General features: G+C 38.9%; 1 protein-coding gene across 4 annotated transcripts in view; it reads left to right on the top strand.

Moving 5' to 3' along the window:
• Window positions 1-18,870, top strand: part of nkrf (NFKB repressing factor) — a 49,258-nt gene that overhangs the window by 14,550 nt on the left and 15,838 nt on the right. Inside the window, exons 3-5 of one of the 4 annotated variants that reach the window (XR_011887591.1) lie at window positions 692-2,713; window positions 4,804-4,880; window positions 14,376-14,405. Coding sequence is in view for 1 of the 4 variants with exons in the window: in XM_072270983.1 (XP_072127084.1) it covers window positions 692-2,646 (1,955 nt within the window). In the remaining 3 variants the exon portion in view is untranslated. Of the gene's footprint in view, window positions 1-691; window positions 4,442-4,803; window positions 6,663-8,766; window positions 8,784-14,375; window positions 14,406-18,870 lie in introns of those variants that run through there. The other 3 variants (XR_011887589.1, XR_011887590.1, XM_072270983.1) reach the window with 3 other exon arrangements.

The following is an 18,870-nucleotide window of genomic DNA, read 5'->3' on the forward strand; positions in this document are numbered from 1 at the left end:
ACCAAATAATTACATCAGTGGTCAATTACTGATTGTATAATAATGAACTAACTGATATTTGGTGAATGTATTGAAAAGCCATTGACGTAGAATCTCTAAAATTTGAAGTTTTGGGTCCACATTTATTCTATTTGGCATTTCAAACTTCTGTGGATATAGGTTTAAGCATGTTGAAAGGACTATTGTGCGCTCTGGGAGCTGAACTCTAAAGCTTCCGATAGCAGTAATATGTGTTATGCAACAAATTTGTTGGTGTTTACTTTTAATACTGATTCTGCTTAGAAAAAGTTAAACTGTTGTGCAGAACTGCAAAGGTATATTTTCATGATAGTCAAACAAAAGCTACAGTTTGTGGAAATATCTTGTTACGTCTTAGCCGCAGAGATGAACGTATCAAATATATCAGGAATTTAATTCTAAAAGAAGTTTTGAAGCAGGCTCTTTCAATATGACTACAGAGAAAGGAGCTTGGAAAGAAACCTTAGCAAGTCCCCCAGCTGATGCAGTAACATTTAAGTTACAGGAATTTGACCTACCATCAAGTGAAATACAAGCAGATCAACAAAAGAATGAGAAATAGTTTGTGATGCATGAGTGAAGTTTTCAGATTTGGTTATTTACAAACATCAATATGCAATGTAAGTGATATTTGAAAACACTACCAAACTCACTTATCTGTCTTCCTCTTTAGGTGAAAATCCAACAGCGAAGCGGAAACCTCCTTCATTCCGTCCCAGATTTCGATTTGAGCCGGTTGCATTTGTGAGTAGCAGCACTAAGGATGAAGATGAGGCAAAGAAAAAGCCAAATCAGTCAGAAAAGCCTCGAAGGTGGGCAGACTTAGATGAAGATATTCTGCCATTAAACTCTGCGGTTAAAACTGAGGAGAACCCTGTGAAAGCAGAACTTTCTCCCACTGATGAAAAATCAAATAAATCTAGCAAAAATTCAAATGGGCCGTTGCCTCCAGCTCCCTCTGAGAGTTCTACGTTTGATTATGACTCTTTGTACAAGAACATCTTCACTGAATCAAATGAAAACAAAACTGGAAACTGTGTAAATGGGATAACCTGTTTAAGCTCTTACATGTCTAAAATACAACAGAACTATTCAGCAAAATATGAGGCTTATCATTCCATTCCCTCGTCGGATCTTTATCCGACTATGAGAGGGCCGGACTTTTCTAAGACACCAGTTGGCAACAAGCAGGGCTACAAAGGCCTGGGTTTTACACAGACCAAACGGTCAAAAAGTAGAAAATCTTCCAAGAAAAATGCCAGCAAGTCGGTACTTCCTGAACCTCTGCAACCGTTGTCTAGCAAATCTTCATCTGGTGGGTTTTCTCCATCTGCGGTAAAGAGCCGACAGACATTTTTTAATATGCTCCAGATATCTGTGTCAAGGAAACTTAGTTCAATCGGAGGCTTCAGTAACCAGCTGAACCACAGCGATGTGCTGAGCAGCTGTATTCAAGCCTGTAAAACAAACCCTCAGTATTTCTATGTCTCGCTGAAGGAGATACCTCCAGCTGATGTACCAAAAAACAAGAAAGTCTTGACAGATGGCTATGCTTGTGAATTGAGGTGTCAGGGTGTTTACTTATCTACTGGTTATGCTGGCAGCAAAATTGGAGCTCGAGATAGGGCTTCTGAACAAGCCTTAAAGTTGTTCCTGAAGGATGTGGTGGTTGAGGTGGTGAAACGCAAATGTAAAAGTAATTGCATTGATGACCTAATACTGTGTGAGAAGGACACGCCTCGAAATGACATTCCTCCTGCTCTCAAAAAGCCAGATGAGAAAATACCAAGCAAAGACACAGCCAATAAAGAAAAAGAAACAAGTAGGCAGAGCACGCGGCATTCAAAGGATGGCAAAAAGAAGAACTGGATGGAGTTTGTCATTTTGGAGACTGCAAAAAATGCCGTGTGCATTCTGAACAATTCGGCTCAATTCAATAGAATGACTGTGGATTACAAGTTTCAGCTGACCCCCAATGATGTTTGGCAGTGCCGTGTTTTTATAGAAGACCATTTTATTGCTGAGGCCTATGGAACCAAAAAACTGGTGAAGCATACGGCGGCGGAGAAGGCTTTGGACATACTGAGGCAAACGCAGCCGATTGTAAAATCGAGCAAGCCAGGAAAATCTGGCACAGCCATCTCTCGCAGTGCCATTATTGGACGTTCTGCGGAAGAAGATCTTAAACAAAAGATCACAGAAGACAACATTGGCAATCAGCTTTTGCGAAAAATGGGTTGGAAGGGGGGTGGTTTGGGGAAAGAGGGTGAGGGTATTGCAGAGCCAATCACTGTAAAAGAACAGTTTAAGAGGGAGGGATTAGGTTTGGAAATGAGTAAGAGTAATTCCAAATTAAACAAACGAGATATAGAGGATCTTATCAAAAATTATGCCCGCTCGGACAGACAGGAAGAGTTGACCTTTTCTAAAGAGCTGACCAACGATGAGCGTATGCAGATCCATCAAATGGCCGCCAAATATGGCCTGAAGAGTAAAGCCTATGGGAAAGGGAAGGATCGCTATTTGGTTGTATTCAAAAAAATGCGTGTAAAGGATATTATGAATCAGCTTACGCAGGAAGGACAGGTTGGACGATTTGAATTGGTAATGCCAGGTTCTTCAAGTTAATACAGAACTCCGCCACCATCTTCATTTTTATTTATGTGAAGTTTTCTTCTGAAGCAAGACTTTTTTGGTCAGTAATCTGAATTCAGTTATTGTAAATGATTTCTCAATTGCAATAGAAATTAATTTACATCTATTATTTACAGTTTTGAAATTGTCATCAGTGGGGTAGATGTTCAAGGCATTCAAAATGAACTCAGTATTTCTGCATCACCTTTCTCCATGTATAAAAATAACTGTCTGTTATTTACAAAATATGGTAATAAACTGCCACTGTTGAAATTACTAGTGAACTAACAACTGTTTCGATGTGGTTCATCTTAATTAAAGTGAGTGGGTGAAATCAATTGAATTTGAGACTTAAGTGTACATTGATCTTGAAAGGTAGTGTACATTTTTTAAAAAAAACGATATTATGCATTCTGATGGGGTTTTGTGATGTACATGTTATCTTCTGGTTCTCATGAGCACCTTCCCCACTGAATGGAGGAAATTGTAGATGAGACCCAAGCTTTTTGTCCATTTCAGTCTTTATTTGCTAGGTTGTTGGCAAGCATTTGGAGCTGATATTGTATTTTTCTGATTTGAAAGTTCTGCAGTGCAATATTTAAACTTTAACTCATTTGATTGTATTTTTATAGCTGTTACTTAACAGCCTTTTTCCAATTTGATATTCAGTAATCTTTCTTCCCTCCCCATCGACTACAGCTTAGAAGGATTGGATTTGTTAGTTTTATTTCCAATATCGGTGCCCTCAGTACCTTGTTGAATTTGCTCCTAATTTGATGAATGTTGGTGAATGTGAGCATATTGCAGCTTACTCAATACCATCCACACCTGATAAGACCATAAGACATGACAGCAGAATTGGACTATTCGGCTCATCGAGTCTGCTCTGCCATTCCATCATAGCTGATTTATTATCCCCCTCAACCCCATTCTCCTGCCTTTTCCTGAAACCGTTGACACCTTGATTAATCAAGAACTTATCAACCTCCACTTTAAATATATCCAGTGACATGATCTGCACAGCTGTCTGTGAGAGTGAACTCCACAGATTCACCACCCTTTGGCTAAAGAAATTCCTCCTCATCTCTGTTCTAAATGGACATTCTGAGGCTGTGCCCATGTGTTCTATATTCTATTACAGGAAACATCCTCTCCACATCCACTATGGGCTTTTCAATATTCTATAGGTATCAATGAAATTCCTCTGAACTCCAGCTTGCTGGAAATAATACATCATCTCAATTTCCAGCAAGCTTGGACTTTTTTCCCCTCTTGATCCAAGTTCCCTCCTTGCCTATGGATGTTGTGTCCAATTGTATTGCCATATTGTAGCCTTGACTGAACTTGGCACAGACCAAAATTGGAACATCAGGTGTTTGCAGTCTCTATCATGTAAATGCAGGATTCTGAGCTGGAATTATAATTTATTTTAAGGACTGCATAGCGTGCATTGGGATTAACAGGTTTTGAAGGATTAGGTTCTTACCTATTAATCATAATAAGCATTTTGTTCTTCACGAGGACACTTCACTGAGATTACCACTATATTAATTGCACTTGTCTGGCAAAATATCTTGGATATTTCATCAGCTGCTGCCTTGAACAGAACATTACACTGTAAAATGTCAAGAATGTCAGAATGTTAGTTGTATGACTTTGTGATATAGCAATTTGGGTCTGAATTCAGTAAAGTGAATATGTTGTATATGTTTTTAGTATACTAAATCAGGTGTGCAGAATGTCCTGACCTTTTCCCCCTTCCGAACAGAATAAAATATTTTTAATGAAATCTTGTTCAGCGATAGTGGACTAACAATGCTTGCACCTTGTGTATCTGGTGGTAACTGTTTACCAATGTTAATTAAGTCTCTGAATTCATTCAGCTTGGAAACCGACAAAGAACAAAGAGGGGCTGTTTGTTTCATCACCAAGGCAACACGAGCACCCTCTGAGTGCTTTAGGAAATTTGAGAATCGCAAGTTTATTTTGGGTGAATTGGAAAAATTAAAACATCTATTTCTTTGCTGTAGCTCTTGGAAATGTTTATTTTAAATAAGAATAACATCAAATTAAGTTTGTTCTTTTTCTACTTGAGATCCCTTTGCTGAGTTTGCATTGTTTTCTCTTTCCTATTTCCTCCCTTCTTTACAGATGGTGCTTAAGGTGTTTATTCTTGGGGTTTGGATCCAATAGGTACCAGTCCTTTATCAACTTTTCAGCCGTACTGTGTGAGTATTTGTAGCCACTTTGACTGCAATGGATAGCAAAGACCAGTACAAACCTGTTCTTTACTGATAATCTGTACTCCTTACATTTCCTGTGGTGGAAATTACCATGGTTAAGTGATTATTACCACCTTCCCTTTCCCCCCTCCATTTGATTGGCCAGGTCTAGCTAATTTGGCATTGTTCAGCAAATGACTTCAGCATTTCAGAGGACATTGCTGTATTTTAAATCCATCAGGGTTATACTGATTGAATAAAGTTGTGTCTCTGTGCAAATGGTTTAACAGGTATCAGGTCTCCTTTAACACATTGCTTATAAATCTACATGCACTCGGTGGCTCCTTGATTAGGTATGCCCATACATCTCAATGCAAATATTTCATCAGCCAATCATGTGGTAGCAAGTCACTGCACAAAAACATGCAGGCATGATCAAGGTTCAGTTCAGATCAAACAACAGAATAGGTAAGAAATATGATCTGAGTGACTTCAAAGTAAACTTATTATCAGAGTTCATATCCAGATTCATTTTCTTGTGGACATACTCAATAATTCCATAATAGAATAATAACTATAAGAGTCAATGAAAGACTGCATCAACTTGGGCGTTGAACCAGTGTGCAAAAGATGACAAACTGTGCAAATATAAAATTGAATAAATAATAATAAGTAAATAAGCAATAAGTATCAAGAACATGAGATGAAGCATTCTGAAAATGAGTCGATAGTTGGGGACTTCAACCAGTCACCTGAACTCACTTTGACCGTGGACTGATTGTTGGTGACAGGTGGGGTATTTTGGATATCTCAAACTGCTGAGCCCTTGGGATTTTCACATCACAACAATCTCCAGAATTAACGGAGAATAGTGTGAAAAGCAGAAACATCCAGTGAGCAGCAGTTCCATGGGCAGAAATGCCTTGTTGATGAGAGAGGTCAGACTGGTTCAAGCTGACAGCGAGGCGACAATAACTCACGTTACAACAGTGGTGTGCAGAGGAGCATCTCTGAATGCACAACATGTCGAACCCTGAAGTGGATGATTCACAGCAGCAGAAGACCACAATGGGTTCCATTCCTGTACCTAATGAAGTAGTCACTGTGTGTAATGTGCTTTAATAGATTGTTTTGCGCTGAGAGTGTTAAGTGGAAATCATACCTTATTTATTCCTTTTGATTCATCCCCTCCCAATGGTGTTTAGATTATTGGTGACTCATGATATTCCATTTACAATTTTACTGTATGAGAAACATTTTGCTTGGTTTGGCAAGGCAACTAAAACCTGATTCCCAGATTTTATATCTAACTTCAGTTAATGAGATGGAAGAATTTTGGCTGGCACAACGAAACAATACATTTTGATAACCCTTAGTCATTATTGAGTGGTTGTGGCTGCCACCTTTCTGTCATTCAACTGAAATGTCTGTTTATTTCTGTACATTCTTTCCCACTCCATTACCTTCTCTTGCTCTTGGATCCCCTAAGAGACCTGGTCTTGCCAGCTTCTATTCCTAGTTTTCGCATTTCAAATTCTGCACGTTTGGTGGAAACTGTTGACCTTGTAGAACACTTAGCACTTTTACAACTGTTAGTCTATACCTCTCAAACTTTCTGCACTGTAATATTCTTGGTGATATCCCTAATTTGGCCAGAAATTCAGATAATGTGTTTTTACACATATATCTATTTGTCTTGTGTGCCGTGGAAAGCACAATTATTGGACAAGGAGACCACACAAACTCACTTATTTTATACATCTTTTGTATTTCTTTGAAAATGAAGGTGAAATATAGTGGTAAATTCATCATGCTATGCAGTAACCTTTCCGCTGTGAGACTAATAGATACCACAGCTTAATCGAAATGAGTTTGGGTAGTCCCACAGCTTTGTTTAGAGTGCTCCAGAACACAGATATTCATTAATCAGAAGAGAGCAGGAAGCTGTTGTGAATACTATGACAGAGTTCTCACAATGAGTGAACAAGATTGCCTCTTGTGGGCTCTGTACTTGTACTCGGTGCCAAAATTGGAATCTTTATTTAAATGGGCATATCCACTAAGATCTGAATTAAAGTCTGCAGGCAATGGGAATCTGAAATATAAACAAAAAATGCTGCATATGCTTGGTGTGAAAAGAGGAACCGCTATTTTGAGGTTGAATACTCTTGAAGGTTAGAAAAGTTGGTAGTAGGTTGCAGAGCAGGTGGGTCAGGGATAAATAGGACAAAGGGAATAATCACTGGGCGAAGCCAGGATTGCCATGGTAATATGTTATTGATAAAACCTGGTGGACAAGATTGCTAAGGGAAAGACTTCTGTTTTTTTCATGGTAAGATCCATGTTCCTTTCATGGAGCCCATAGGCTATAAACCTGTCATATAAACAAAATATTCATTGTGAGGCAGCCGTTATGAATAATTACTGTTCCGAAATACTCTTTTCTGCCCTCTACACAAGTTGCCTAACCGCCGGGTTATTTTTTGTAATTTATTTTTTATTGAAGTTCATCAAACAAAACTTTCCATAAGATGTATTTCAGATACTGTACATATATATCATATAGTCATATTTGTCACAAATCACATAATATTTATCTGAGGTATACACTTAACAGAAAGGAGAGGAAAGAAAGAACAATCAAAAGAAGAAAACTATGTACAAAGTGGGGAATGATCTTTTTTTTTACAACATATTCATTGACTTGTGAGAATAAAATCAGGCCTATGAGGTGTTATGTAGTTAAACCATTTTCCCCAGTATGAATTAAAGTGTTCCAACTTATTAACAGATGCTGTTATCTTCTCCATTTTGTAAATGTCCATTGTAATTTCCATTCATACATTTAAAGTTGGGCCCTCCTGTGATAACCATTTCCTGATAAGGGTCTTTTTACTAGCCACCAGCAGTATATTCATTAAATATTTATGTCGTTTCAACCATTCTTGAATATATGGTCTTACTTTCTAAGGATATTTCACATTTAAAGATGTCTTGTAGGGCATTGTGCATCCCACTCCAATAGTCTATGATAACGGGGCATTCCCAGAAAATAAGTTAATGGTTTGCATTTTGATTTCCACAATTTCTCCAACAAACAGGGTGTTTACTATCTTAATAGGATTTCTGAGAGGGTGTAATGAAATACCTTATCAAGCTTTTCCACCCAAACTCCCTCCATTTCTGTGAACTGGTACACTTCCATTAATACCTCCATATTATTGTCCATTCTTCTTCAGATATTATTATCCCTCCTCCCATTTTTTAATGTATGAAGTCGAATGTGTTTTAATATTTGACAAACCTTTATACACGCTTGAAATTATTCTACTACCGTTGTCTGAATTATATGCTTTTCTAAATAGCTCTATCAAACATGTACTTGCCTTAGTTACATTTTTAACCGTCTTATTAACATACTGTCGCATCTGTAAATATCGATAAAAGTATTGTTTTTCTAATGTGTTTCTCTCTGAACAGTGTTTCTTCTTTCATTATATTGCAAATAACTGTTATTCCTTTAGCTGTCCAGTCCTTAAAACTAACATCCAGTTTATTCAGCGTAAAATCCGAGTCATATGCACACCATTTAAGAATTGCAATGTCTCTATACTCTTTTATAATAGTTTTCCATATTTTAAGAGTCCATTTCACCCATGGGTTATCAATAGTATTTATATAACTTTGTAGGTTGCTATCAGCCAAAATTGCCTGTATGCGGATGAAAAGTATCCCTTCCTCAATGTTTTTCCAATGAGTATCATATGATGGGTTGCACCAGCATATCACAGCTCTCAACTGTGCTGCAAAATAGTAATCTCTAAGAGAAGGTAGGCCCCATCCCCCTGCTTTCTTACCGCCAGGTTTTAAAGCGTTTTTTGTCTTGTTACAGATTTCCAGCACCAATGGTACTTTGCCTTTTGTGGTATTAAAGAAACTGTGATACCCGTGTGCCAGGTAAAACTGGGAGCAGGTTGTGTGAAATTTTGGAGTGAAAGATGTGCAGTTTGGAGCTAAGACAAATTAGAATAAATTGAGGAAGGCTCATTAGTGGGAAAGAGTTGCAGGTGAAACTGAGGTAGATATGAAAGCCTATACTATAGCAAAAACTGGAAATTTGAAGATTGGAAAGCAGTTAAACCAGCAGAAGGTAACTAGAAAAACTATAAAGAGAAAAGATGAAATACAAAGGTAAACTGGTCAATAATATAAAAGAGGATACAAGATATTTTTTCAGATAGAGTAGGAGAGTAGTGTATATACCAGACTGCTGGAAATCATGCTGGAGAAGTAGTAATGGGACAAAGAAATGGCAGACAAACTTGGTATTTTGCATCAGTCTTCACAATAGAAGGCACTAGCAGAATGCAGAAATGTGAGTGTGTCGGGGGCAGAAGTGAACATTATTGCTATTACTTAGAAGGTGTTTTTTGGAAGCTGAAAAGTTTGAAGAGAGTTAAGTCACCAGGACCAAATGGGCTACATCCCAGTATTCTGAAAGCGGTAGCTGAAGAGATTGTGGAGGCATTAGTAATGATCTTTCAAGAATCACTAGATTCTGGAATGGTGCTGGAGAACTGGGAAATTGCAATGTCACTTCACTCTTTAAGAAGGGAGGGAGATAGAAGTAAGGAAATTATAGGTCATTTCGCCTCACTTCAGTGGTTGGGAATATGCTGGAGTCCAAGGATGAGGTTTTGGGATACTTGGAAGCACATGATAAAGTAGGTCAAGGTCAGCATGGTTTCCTGTAGGGGAAACCTTGCCTGGCAAATTTGTTGGAATTCTTTGAGGAAGTAACAGGCAGGATAGACAAGTGAGAATCATTGGATTTTCAGAAGGCCTTTGACAAGGTGCCACACACGAGGCTGCTTGGCAAGATGAGCCTGTGATATTGCAGGCAAGATGCTAGCATGGATAGAAGATTGGTTGACAGGTAGGAGGCAGAGTGGGAATAAAGGGGGCCTTTTCTAGTTGGCTGCCAGTGACTACTGGTATGCTGCAGGCGCTTCTTTTCATGTTATGTCAAAGATTTGGATGAAGGAATTGATAGTTTTGTGGCCATGTTTGTGGACGATTCAAAGATGGGTGGAAGGGAGGTAGTGTTGAGGAAGCAGGGAGTCCGCAGAATGACGGACAAATTGGGAGAACGGGCAAAGAAGTGGCAGGTGGAATATAGTGTAGGGAAGTGTATGGTTATGCACTTTGGTAGAAAGAGTAAAGGCATGGACTATTTTATAAGTGGAGAGAAAATTCAAAAATCTAAAGTGCAGAGTCCTTGTGCAGATTCCCTAAAGATTAATATGCAGGTTGAGTGGTGGTAAGGAAAGCACATGCAATGTTCACATTCAGTTCGAGAGGACTAGAATATAAAAGCAAGAAACTGGTGGGTGTGTGGAATGCATTGCCAGTGAAGGTGGTAGAGGCGGATACAATAGTGTCTTTTAAGAGGCTCTTAGATAGGTACATGGAGCTTAGAAAAACAGGACTATACGGTTGGGAAATTCTAGGCAGTTTCTAGAGTAGGTTGCGCGGTCGGCACAACATTGTAGACCAAAGAGCCTGAATATGTGCCATAGATTTCTATGTTTCTACGTAAGGATTTAATGCTGAAACTTTGTAAGGCATTGGTCAGACTGCACTTGGAGTATTGTGAGCCGTTTTGGGCCCCTTATCTTAGAAAAGATGTGTTGACATTGGAGTGGGTCTAGAGGAGTTTCACGTGAATGATCCCAGTAATGATAGTGTTGACATATGAGGAGTGTTTGGAAATTTTGGGCCTGCACTTGCTGGAGTTTAGAAGAATGTGTGAGGAATCTTACTGAAACCTATCGAATGTGGAAAAGATGTTTCCTGTAGTGGAGGAGTTTAGGACCAGAGGGCACAGCTTCAGGATAGAGGGGTGTTCATTTAGAATAGATGAGGAAAATTTTCTTTAGCTGGAGGGTGGTGAATCAATGAAATTAGGATGGAGGTTGATGGGTTCTTGATTAATCGGGCATCTAAGTTTATGAAGAGGAGGCAGGAGAGTGGAAAGGCGGAAAAGACTTGATGGGCCAAATGACCTAATTCTGCTCCTGTGTCTTACGGTCTTATTTGATATAGAAAAAAAAGATACTCAAAAAAATTTTCCCCAGCAAGTTAAGGACTTCTGAAATCACAAGCCAGCACTGAAGCCAGAATAGCAAACATAAAAGTTGCTGGTGAACGCAGCAGGCCAGGCAGCATCTCTAGGAAGAGGTACAGTCGACATTTCGGGCCGAGACCCTTCGTCAGGACTAACTGAAAGAAGAGCTAGTAAGAGATTTGAAAGTGGGAGGGGGAGATCCGAAATGATAGAAGACAGGAGGGGGAGGGATGGAGCCAAGAGCTGGGGGAATTTCAGTTTGATGGAATATTGAATTTGGTTCATTTGAATCAACTTGGTGAGGGTAGGTTGGAGGAAAGGATCTTTGTGGCCTCTGTATCTGAGAGCATGGCTGCCATTGGAGTGATCGAAATTAGGAGTGATCAAGAGGTCATTGTTGGAGCATTTTTAGCCAGGATGATTATCAAAATGGAGAAGATAGGTCAGTCATACTGATAAATATTGAATTAGAGGTGGCCTTTTTATTTGGATAATATTTTTTCTTTGATCTGTAGGACCTCCGTTTTACTCCCTGTTAAGGTTAGAAGAGAGATTCAACCCTTTGAGCTTTTCCCTTTATTTATATAACTTTATGTTACCCTCCTTTGTTCCGTGTGTCTGCACAACATCCAATAACCTCATTGCAAAATCTCCATGTGCAAATTTTTGGTGGGGCCAGATTTTAGTGTTTTGCCATCCTTCATGTGGAATAATGCAGTTTGATTACATATTTAGATGGCAATCTTCTTATTTTCAGATCGTTCTGGATTGCACTCTGGTAAATTTTTTAAATGCTCTATTTATTTGGGCAGGGCAGCTCTGCATTTTAATTTTAAATATATGAAATGTCATTTTCTAGTTTCCAAGTCTTTCTGGGTAATAGGTTCACACACAATTTTAAGGTTATTTACTGACTCTGTAATCTGGCAGAAGATACGTTAACCTAGGTTCCCTACACCAAAATTGAGTGATAGAGGCAGCATTAATCCGATGGCTAGATCTGGAGTACTTCATTATCCTGAGTTTTTTTGTCCTGTTCTTAAATTCGTTTGCTAGTCATTTGTGTATGGAGTAAACCAATGTTTGCTTTCGCCTCTTGTAAAAGGTGTCCAGCTCCATGGGGTTGCAAGTATTAGTAAACAAAACTTTTAGAAACTTAGCAAAATATAGACACTGAAATTGCTTTTGTGCTGCAACTCCCTTGGTTGTCACTAGAAAACATTTTGATTTATGTTGGATCTAAAGTGGATGACCGCAGTTCTGTAGATAGAGAGCAGTTAGAAATCAAACTTCCAACTTTCATCCACAGAATTTTCTTTGTCTTATGTATAACCTTCTTCATCAGATCTTTCTGCTTGAAATGCTGACAGCATGAAACTAATGTCATATTGATCTTTCAGAAAGACTTTACCTTTTTTGTACTGCTGAGACACGTGAATCAAAAAAGAACAAAGTTATGGGATGAAATATCTTGGCTCCTTATGTAAAAGCCCTTTAAAGCAAATGGTGTAGTGGAAAAACATTACAATAATTCTTAATTGCATCACCCCTACTGGGGCATTGGCTGCTGACAGCAGCTTGTCAGAGTCTTTTGTCCTGTGTCAGTCTTTCAAGTTGTCCCTAGGTGTAGCCCATCTTGAGTCTTCTGGGCAAAGATCCTTCCTCTCCCAGGGATGAGGTCTTTGGAGCTTCTGTAACTCTTGGGTTTTTATGGAGTGGAGTTGCCAGCCAGCCCTATGTCTAACCCCCTCCCTTTGCAGCTGGGCTGGGGACTGTCCATGGCAAAGTTGTTATTATAATATTATGGCCAAAAGTTGGGGTTATTGCAACAATTTTATTAATTAAACTCGGGGAATACTCCCTCTAGTGGAAAGAATATGTATATTGGAATTTCCATGTGAATTTAAATTGAAGTATAAGATTTTTCCCCCCAACTTCAGAGATGGGCCTATGGCAATCCTATGTTGAGATCAATGCTGACTGGCAATTCCTGTGATGCCCTGGTGCCAAACTGTATCGGTTTCTGCCATTCCTTTGGATTCATCAGCTGCATGGAGAGGGGGAGTGTGCTGCATGGGCAACAGCTTCCTCTCCATATCATACCGCCCTGGGTGCAAAATTCATGGTCAACCCTGACCAAAGGAAGGCCTCAGACATGGCCAAAATGCTTTGCAGTGAATTCTTTCTCAGATATATTAAAAAAAATCATTTAGAAGTCCAGTAGTAAGCAAATGAACAAAGGACAGAACATCTGATTTTGGTTTTTTATTACTTGAGAGGTTATTGCTGGTTAGAACACAAAGTTCGTAATTTAATACAGATGAATGTTTTGCATCCACTTGTGCATTTGAATATTGTGTTGCTTGGAGGGTAAATGTATAACTGTAAATTAAAATGAATTATTCTTTGTAATTGCGAGTCACCATGGAGCAGATTGGAGCAGTATATAAAACTTTAAGCGTGAAAGCTGGTTAATCTGGTAAATTGCTTGATTATTACAATACAATTTCTTAAAATTGAAGATCTACTGTGTTTGGTAAATTAAGTCACAGGATGAGCTAAGGATTAGGTCCTACAATTTCTAGTCAACAGTTGATATGTGCCCAAATTGCTGGATGTTGCAGACTATCTTGGTGTCTACAAGAGCTCTGTATGCATGTCACCTTTCTTGAGTGGCTGAAGTCCAAAATTCGATCAATACCTGTGTTGAGCATTGAACAGATATTTTTACACTGATTATTTTTCTCTGGGTGAAAGGGTTATATTTTGGCACGTTGAAATAATGAGTCTCTACAACGTGTACATTTATGTGTAAATTAGGTGGAAATTAACACTCAGACTTGTTGAAAAGATTTGACCAATGTAAATGCACCTTTCCAGTTGACATAATGATCATTGTGTCCAGGCACCTGAATTAAATATTTTGGCCAATTATGCATTTAAGTGATGATAAAGCTGTCTGTCCCACATCAGAGAGAAGACTGTGTAGCATCCATTGCAGGATCACCAGACAGTCAAAAAGCAGTAAGGCATATCAACACCTCCACCCACTAACCCACTACTCCACTACTTCACACCCCTCACCACCAACTACTTCAACATTTCCTGTCTGAGTCACCTTGTGTACAGACACTCCTGTGCCTAGTGTCACCTTATGGTCAAACAATCAATGTATGCATAAAAGCCAACTTGTGTATTTATATTTATTGTTTATTTTTTATTGTTCTTTATCTTGTGTTTTTTCTGTGCTGCATCAGATCCAGAGTAACAATTATTTTGTTCTCCTTTACACTTGTGCACTAGAGAAGACATTAAACAATCTAGAATCTTGAACTGTGATTTGTTTCAATGGAGTGTCTTTTATATTCCTGCAGAAATCAACTTTATAACTTAGAAGATAAGAGGTAAGAAAGTCTATAAGGTTGCTGATAAACACGGATATTTGGTGATATGCTTGCAAATCAGATGACAGAATAAGGGAGTTCATTGAATAAATGTAACTATTTGTTTTAAAAGCACCTGTTTACTGATTTCCATTTCAATTTATCTTATTAAATATAAATCTTTAAAAACCAGGTGATAAATCTCATTCTGTTATGGAAATTGACCAGGATGATGGAGTGTGTGTGGGGGTGAGGCGGGGAATGGTGTACACCTATTGCTGGAAACAAACCTTTCTCATTTTTGTGAGAATCAACCAAATGAAGGTGTTTAATTTGTGCCTTTATCTATTTTCACCTCAAAAGATTGAAATAACTTTAAAAAAAAACGTTAAGAGGTTGTGGCCAGCCTCATATCCCGACTATCCACTTAAACTTCCCTTAAACATTGAAATCAAGCTTGCATGCACCACTTGTGCTGGCAGCTCATTCCACACTCTGACGACCTTCTGACAAAAGAAGTTTCCCCTCATGTTCCCCTTAAACTTTTCACACTTAACCCATGACTTCTGGTTATAGTCACACCCAACCTCAGTGGAAAAAGCCTATCTATACCCTTCATAATTTTGTATATCTCTATCAAATCTCCTCTCAATCTTCTCTGTTCTAAAGAATACAGTCCTAACGTATTCAATCTTTCGTTATAACTCAGGTCCTCCAGAATCAGCAACGTCCTTGTAAATTTTCTCTGCACTCTTCCAACCTTGTTTTACACGTTTCCTGTAGGTAAGTGACCAAAACTGCACACAATACTCCAAATTAAGCATCACCGATGTCTTGTACAACTTCAACATAACATTTCATCTTCTGTACTTAATGCATTAATTTATGAAGGCCAACGTGCCAAAAGCTTTCTTTACAACCTTATCTACCTCTGATGCCACTTTCAACGAATTTTGGACCTGTATTCCCAGATCCCCTTGTTTTACCACATTCCTCAGTGCTGTCCCTGGTTGGTCTTACTGAAGTGCAAAACTTTGCACGTCTGCATTAAATTCCATCTGCCTTTATTCAGTCCATTTTTCCAGCTGATGCAGATCCCTCTGCATCACTCACTGTCCAATACATCCTCCAGTCTTGGTGTCATCTGCAAATTTCCTTATCCAGTTAACCATATTGTCATCCAGATCATTGATATAGATGACAAACAACAATGGTAGCAGCACACCACTAGATGCAGGCCTCCAGTCAGAGCAGCAACCATCTACTATTATCTGGCTTCTCCCATATTGTCAATGTCTTATCCAATTTACTAAATCATCCTGAATGCTGAGCGACTGAACCTCCATGTAGACAACATCCACTGCCTTGCCTTCATCCACATTCCTAGTAACTTCCTCAAAAAAGATTTGTTAGACGTGGCCTACCACACATGAAGCCATGCTGACTATTCTTAATCAATCCATGTCTATCCAAATACATGTATATCTGGTCCCTTAGAATATCTTCCAATAACTATCCCGCAACTGATGTCAGACTCACAGACCTATAATTTCCTTGTTTTAAACAGCGGAACAACATTGGCTGTCCTGCAATCCTCTGGTACCTCTCCTGTCACTAAGGATGTTTTAAATATCTCTGCTAGGGCCCCAGCAATTTCCTCACTTATCAGGCCCTGGGGATTCATCCATCCTGATTTGCCTCAGGGTAGCAAACACCTTCTCTGTAATCAGTACAGGGTCTATGAAGTTGATACCACTTTGTCTCACTTCTATTAGACTATCCATTTGCCAAATAAATACAGATGCAAAGAATGCATTTAAAATGTCTCGCATCTGTTTTGGCTCCTCATATGGATTACCATTCTGGTCTTCTAGAGGACCAATTTTGTCCCTTGCAATCCTTTTGCTCTTAACTTACCTGTAGAATCCCTTGAGATTCTCCTTCACTTTGTCTGCTAAAGCAACTTCATGCCTTCTTTTAGCCTTCCTGATTTCTTTAGTGTTCTCTTGCATGTCTTGTACTCCATAATAAGCACCTCATTTGTTCCTATTTGCCTATAATTACTGTGCACCTCTTTTTTCCCTTAACCAGGGCCTCAATATCTCTTGAAAATCAAGGTTCCCTAAACCTGTTATCTTTACCTTTTATTTTGACAGGCATATAAAAGCTTTGTACTATCAATTTCTTTTTTAAATGCCTCCCATTTTCCAAGTATACCTTTGCCAGAATACCTTTCCCAATCCAGGCTTGCCAGATCATTTCTGATGCCATCAAAATTAGCCTTTCTTCAATTTAGAATCTCAACCCACAGACCAGACTTATCATTTCACATATGTACTTTGAAACTAATGTCATTGTGGTCACTGGATGCAAAGTGTTCCTCTACACAAACTTCTGTCATTTGCCCCGTCTCATTCCCTGAAAGCAGATCCCGTATCTCACACTGTCTCATTAAGACTTCTATGTACTGATGAAGGAAACTTATCTGAACACATTTGACAAACTCTTATCCCATCTAGTACTTTTACAGTATGGAATTCCCAGTCAATATTTGGAAAGTTAAAACCATTTACTATAACAACCTTGTGTTTCTTGAAACAATCTGAGATCTCTTTACAAATTTGTTTCTCTAAATCCCTAGTAGGACTGTTGGGTGGTCTGCAATATAGCCCTGTTAACGTGGTCAATTCTTACTGATTTCTGAGTTCCACTCATCATGCCTCACTAGCAGAGTTCTCCAGTCTGTCCTGTCAGAGTACTGCTGTGACATTTTCCCTGACTAGTAATGCCATCCCTCCTCCTTTAATCCCAACTGCTCTGACATGTCTAAAACAACAGGACCCCGGAATATTCAGCTGCCAGTCCTCCCCCTTCCTGCAACCAAATTTTGAGCATAACCCTGCTGCAGTTTCAGAATGGTGACTGACACTAGTCTGCTGGAATATGAAAGTGAGAAAGTGGGCATTTAAACTAGTTTGAATATTCAGACACAGTGTTGTGGAAGAAGCCAAAAAAAAAGTATAAACAATATGGAAAATTCCTGATCTGCTAATCAGTTAAGTTCGAAAATGCTGGTATTCCCTCCCAGAGTGATACATGGTACCTTTAAGAGTTGCCTACTTGAGCTTCTCCGTCTCATTTAATAGAAATTAATTACTCTTTTAGGAATGTCATATTTATTAAATCAATCTGTGTTAAACTGGTGTATTTGAAACATATTATATTCTCTTTGACACTCTTGAAAGCCCAATTTTTACCAAATTTTATTTTGAACTTTGAACCAACTTGCTCTCTGTGATCCAGCACCTGCTTTTTTCAAATTGTCACCTTCAAATTCTCAAATTTTTATTGTTTATCCAGACAGATATTGTTCTTAGTGTATACTCTTTAGTTTCAGCAATCCCCACGATCTCATTTCCTCTACCGATCTCCATTCACCAACATTTAAAAATGTTTGTCTGATTTATTGGAGTTCTTTGAAAATAATTTCTCTTCCATTAAAATAGCTTTGCGAAAGTTAATTTTTCGATTCTTTATATTGGGTCTTTTTTAAAAATATAAATTCCAGCATTTTGCCCAGTGTCGACAAATAGATTGGTAGTTTTCTTGTGCGGATCCCTTCCCATCTGCAGAAAGTATAAAATGTGGGTGGAGTGGTGGTTAGCACAACACTTTACAGTACAGGTGCTGCTACCTGCAAGGAGTTTGTACCTTCTCTCTGTGACCATGTGGGTTTCCTCCCACAGTCCAAACCCACCCATTGGTAGGTTAATTAAATTGTCCCATGATAATTGTCCAAAGGGCTAGAAGGACCTATTCCATCCCTTATCTCAATAAATAAATAAATAAATAAACCATAACAGTAAGTGTCCAGATGGCAACCTCTCAAATTACAAGGGAGGGGAGGGAGGGAACGTCGACTCAGACCATGAGAGGCCTGTGTCGGGCATTTTCAAGGCACATATTGGAAGTCCATGTGGGGTGCCATTCCTCGCACAGACTAGAGCAATATGTGATTAAGTGCCTTGCTCAAGGGCACAAACACACTGCCACAGCTGAGGCTCGAACTAGCGACCTTGAGGTAACTCTAGACCTCTAGAGCACTAGTGTCACAAATACAGTCGTCTTTCTCAAGAGTGACATTTCTGGGTTGGTACCTTGCCCCACTCATCTGAAATCACCAAAGCCAGTTTAAAAACTCGTGAATTTTATATTAAAGGAATTTCTGTTTACACATAAAATGGCTGGTTTTAAAAACTGGTTGGTGAAAAGGCACCAGACAGAGATGAGGCCACAGTCCCAGATTGAAGTAACCTGTAGTTAATTTTGGGGGATGGGGAAAGTAAGTAAAAGAATTGGTAAAACTGTGGCTGCTGCTGATCTCAAACATAGAATGCTCACCAGATCCAAGACCTTTACAGTTCTGTTTGATTGTTACAACAAGGAGATTCATCAAGCTAAGATGCAAGTAGATACTTTGGAAAGC

Source organism: Mobula birostris, chromosome 10, assembly GCF_030028105.1.
Source record: "Mobula birostris isolate sMobBir1 chromosome 10, sMobBir1.hap1, whole genome shotgun sequence".
NCBI lineage: Eukaryota > Metazoa > Chordata > Chondrichthyes > Myliobatiformes > Myliobatidae > Mobula > Mobula birostris.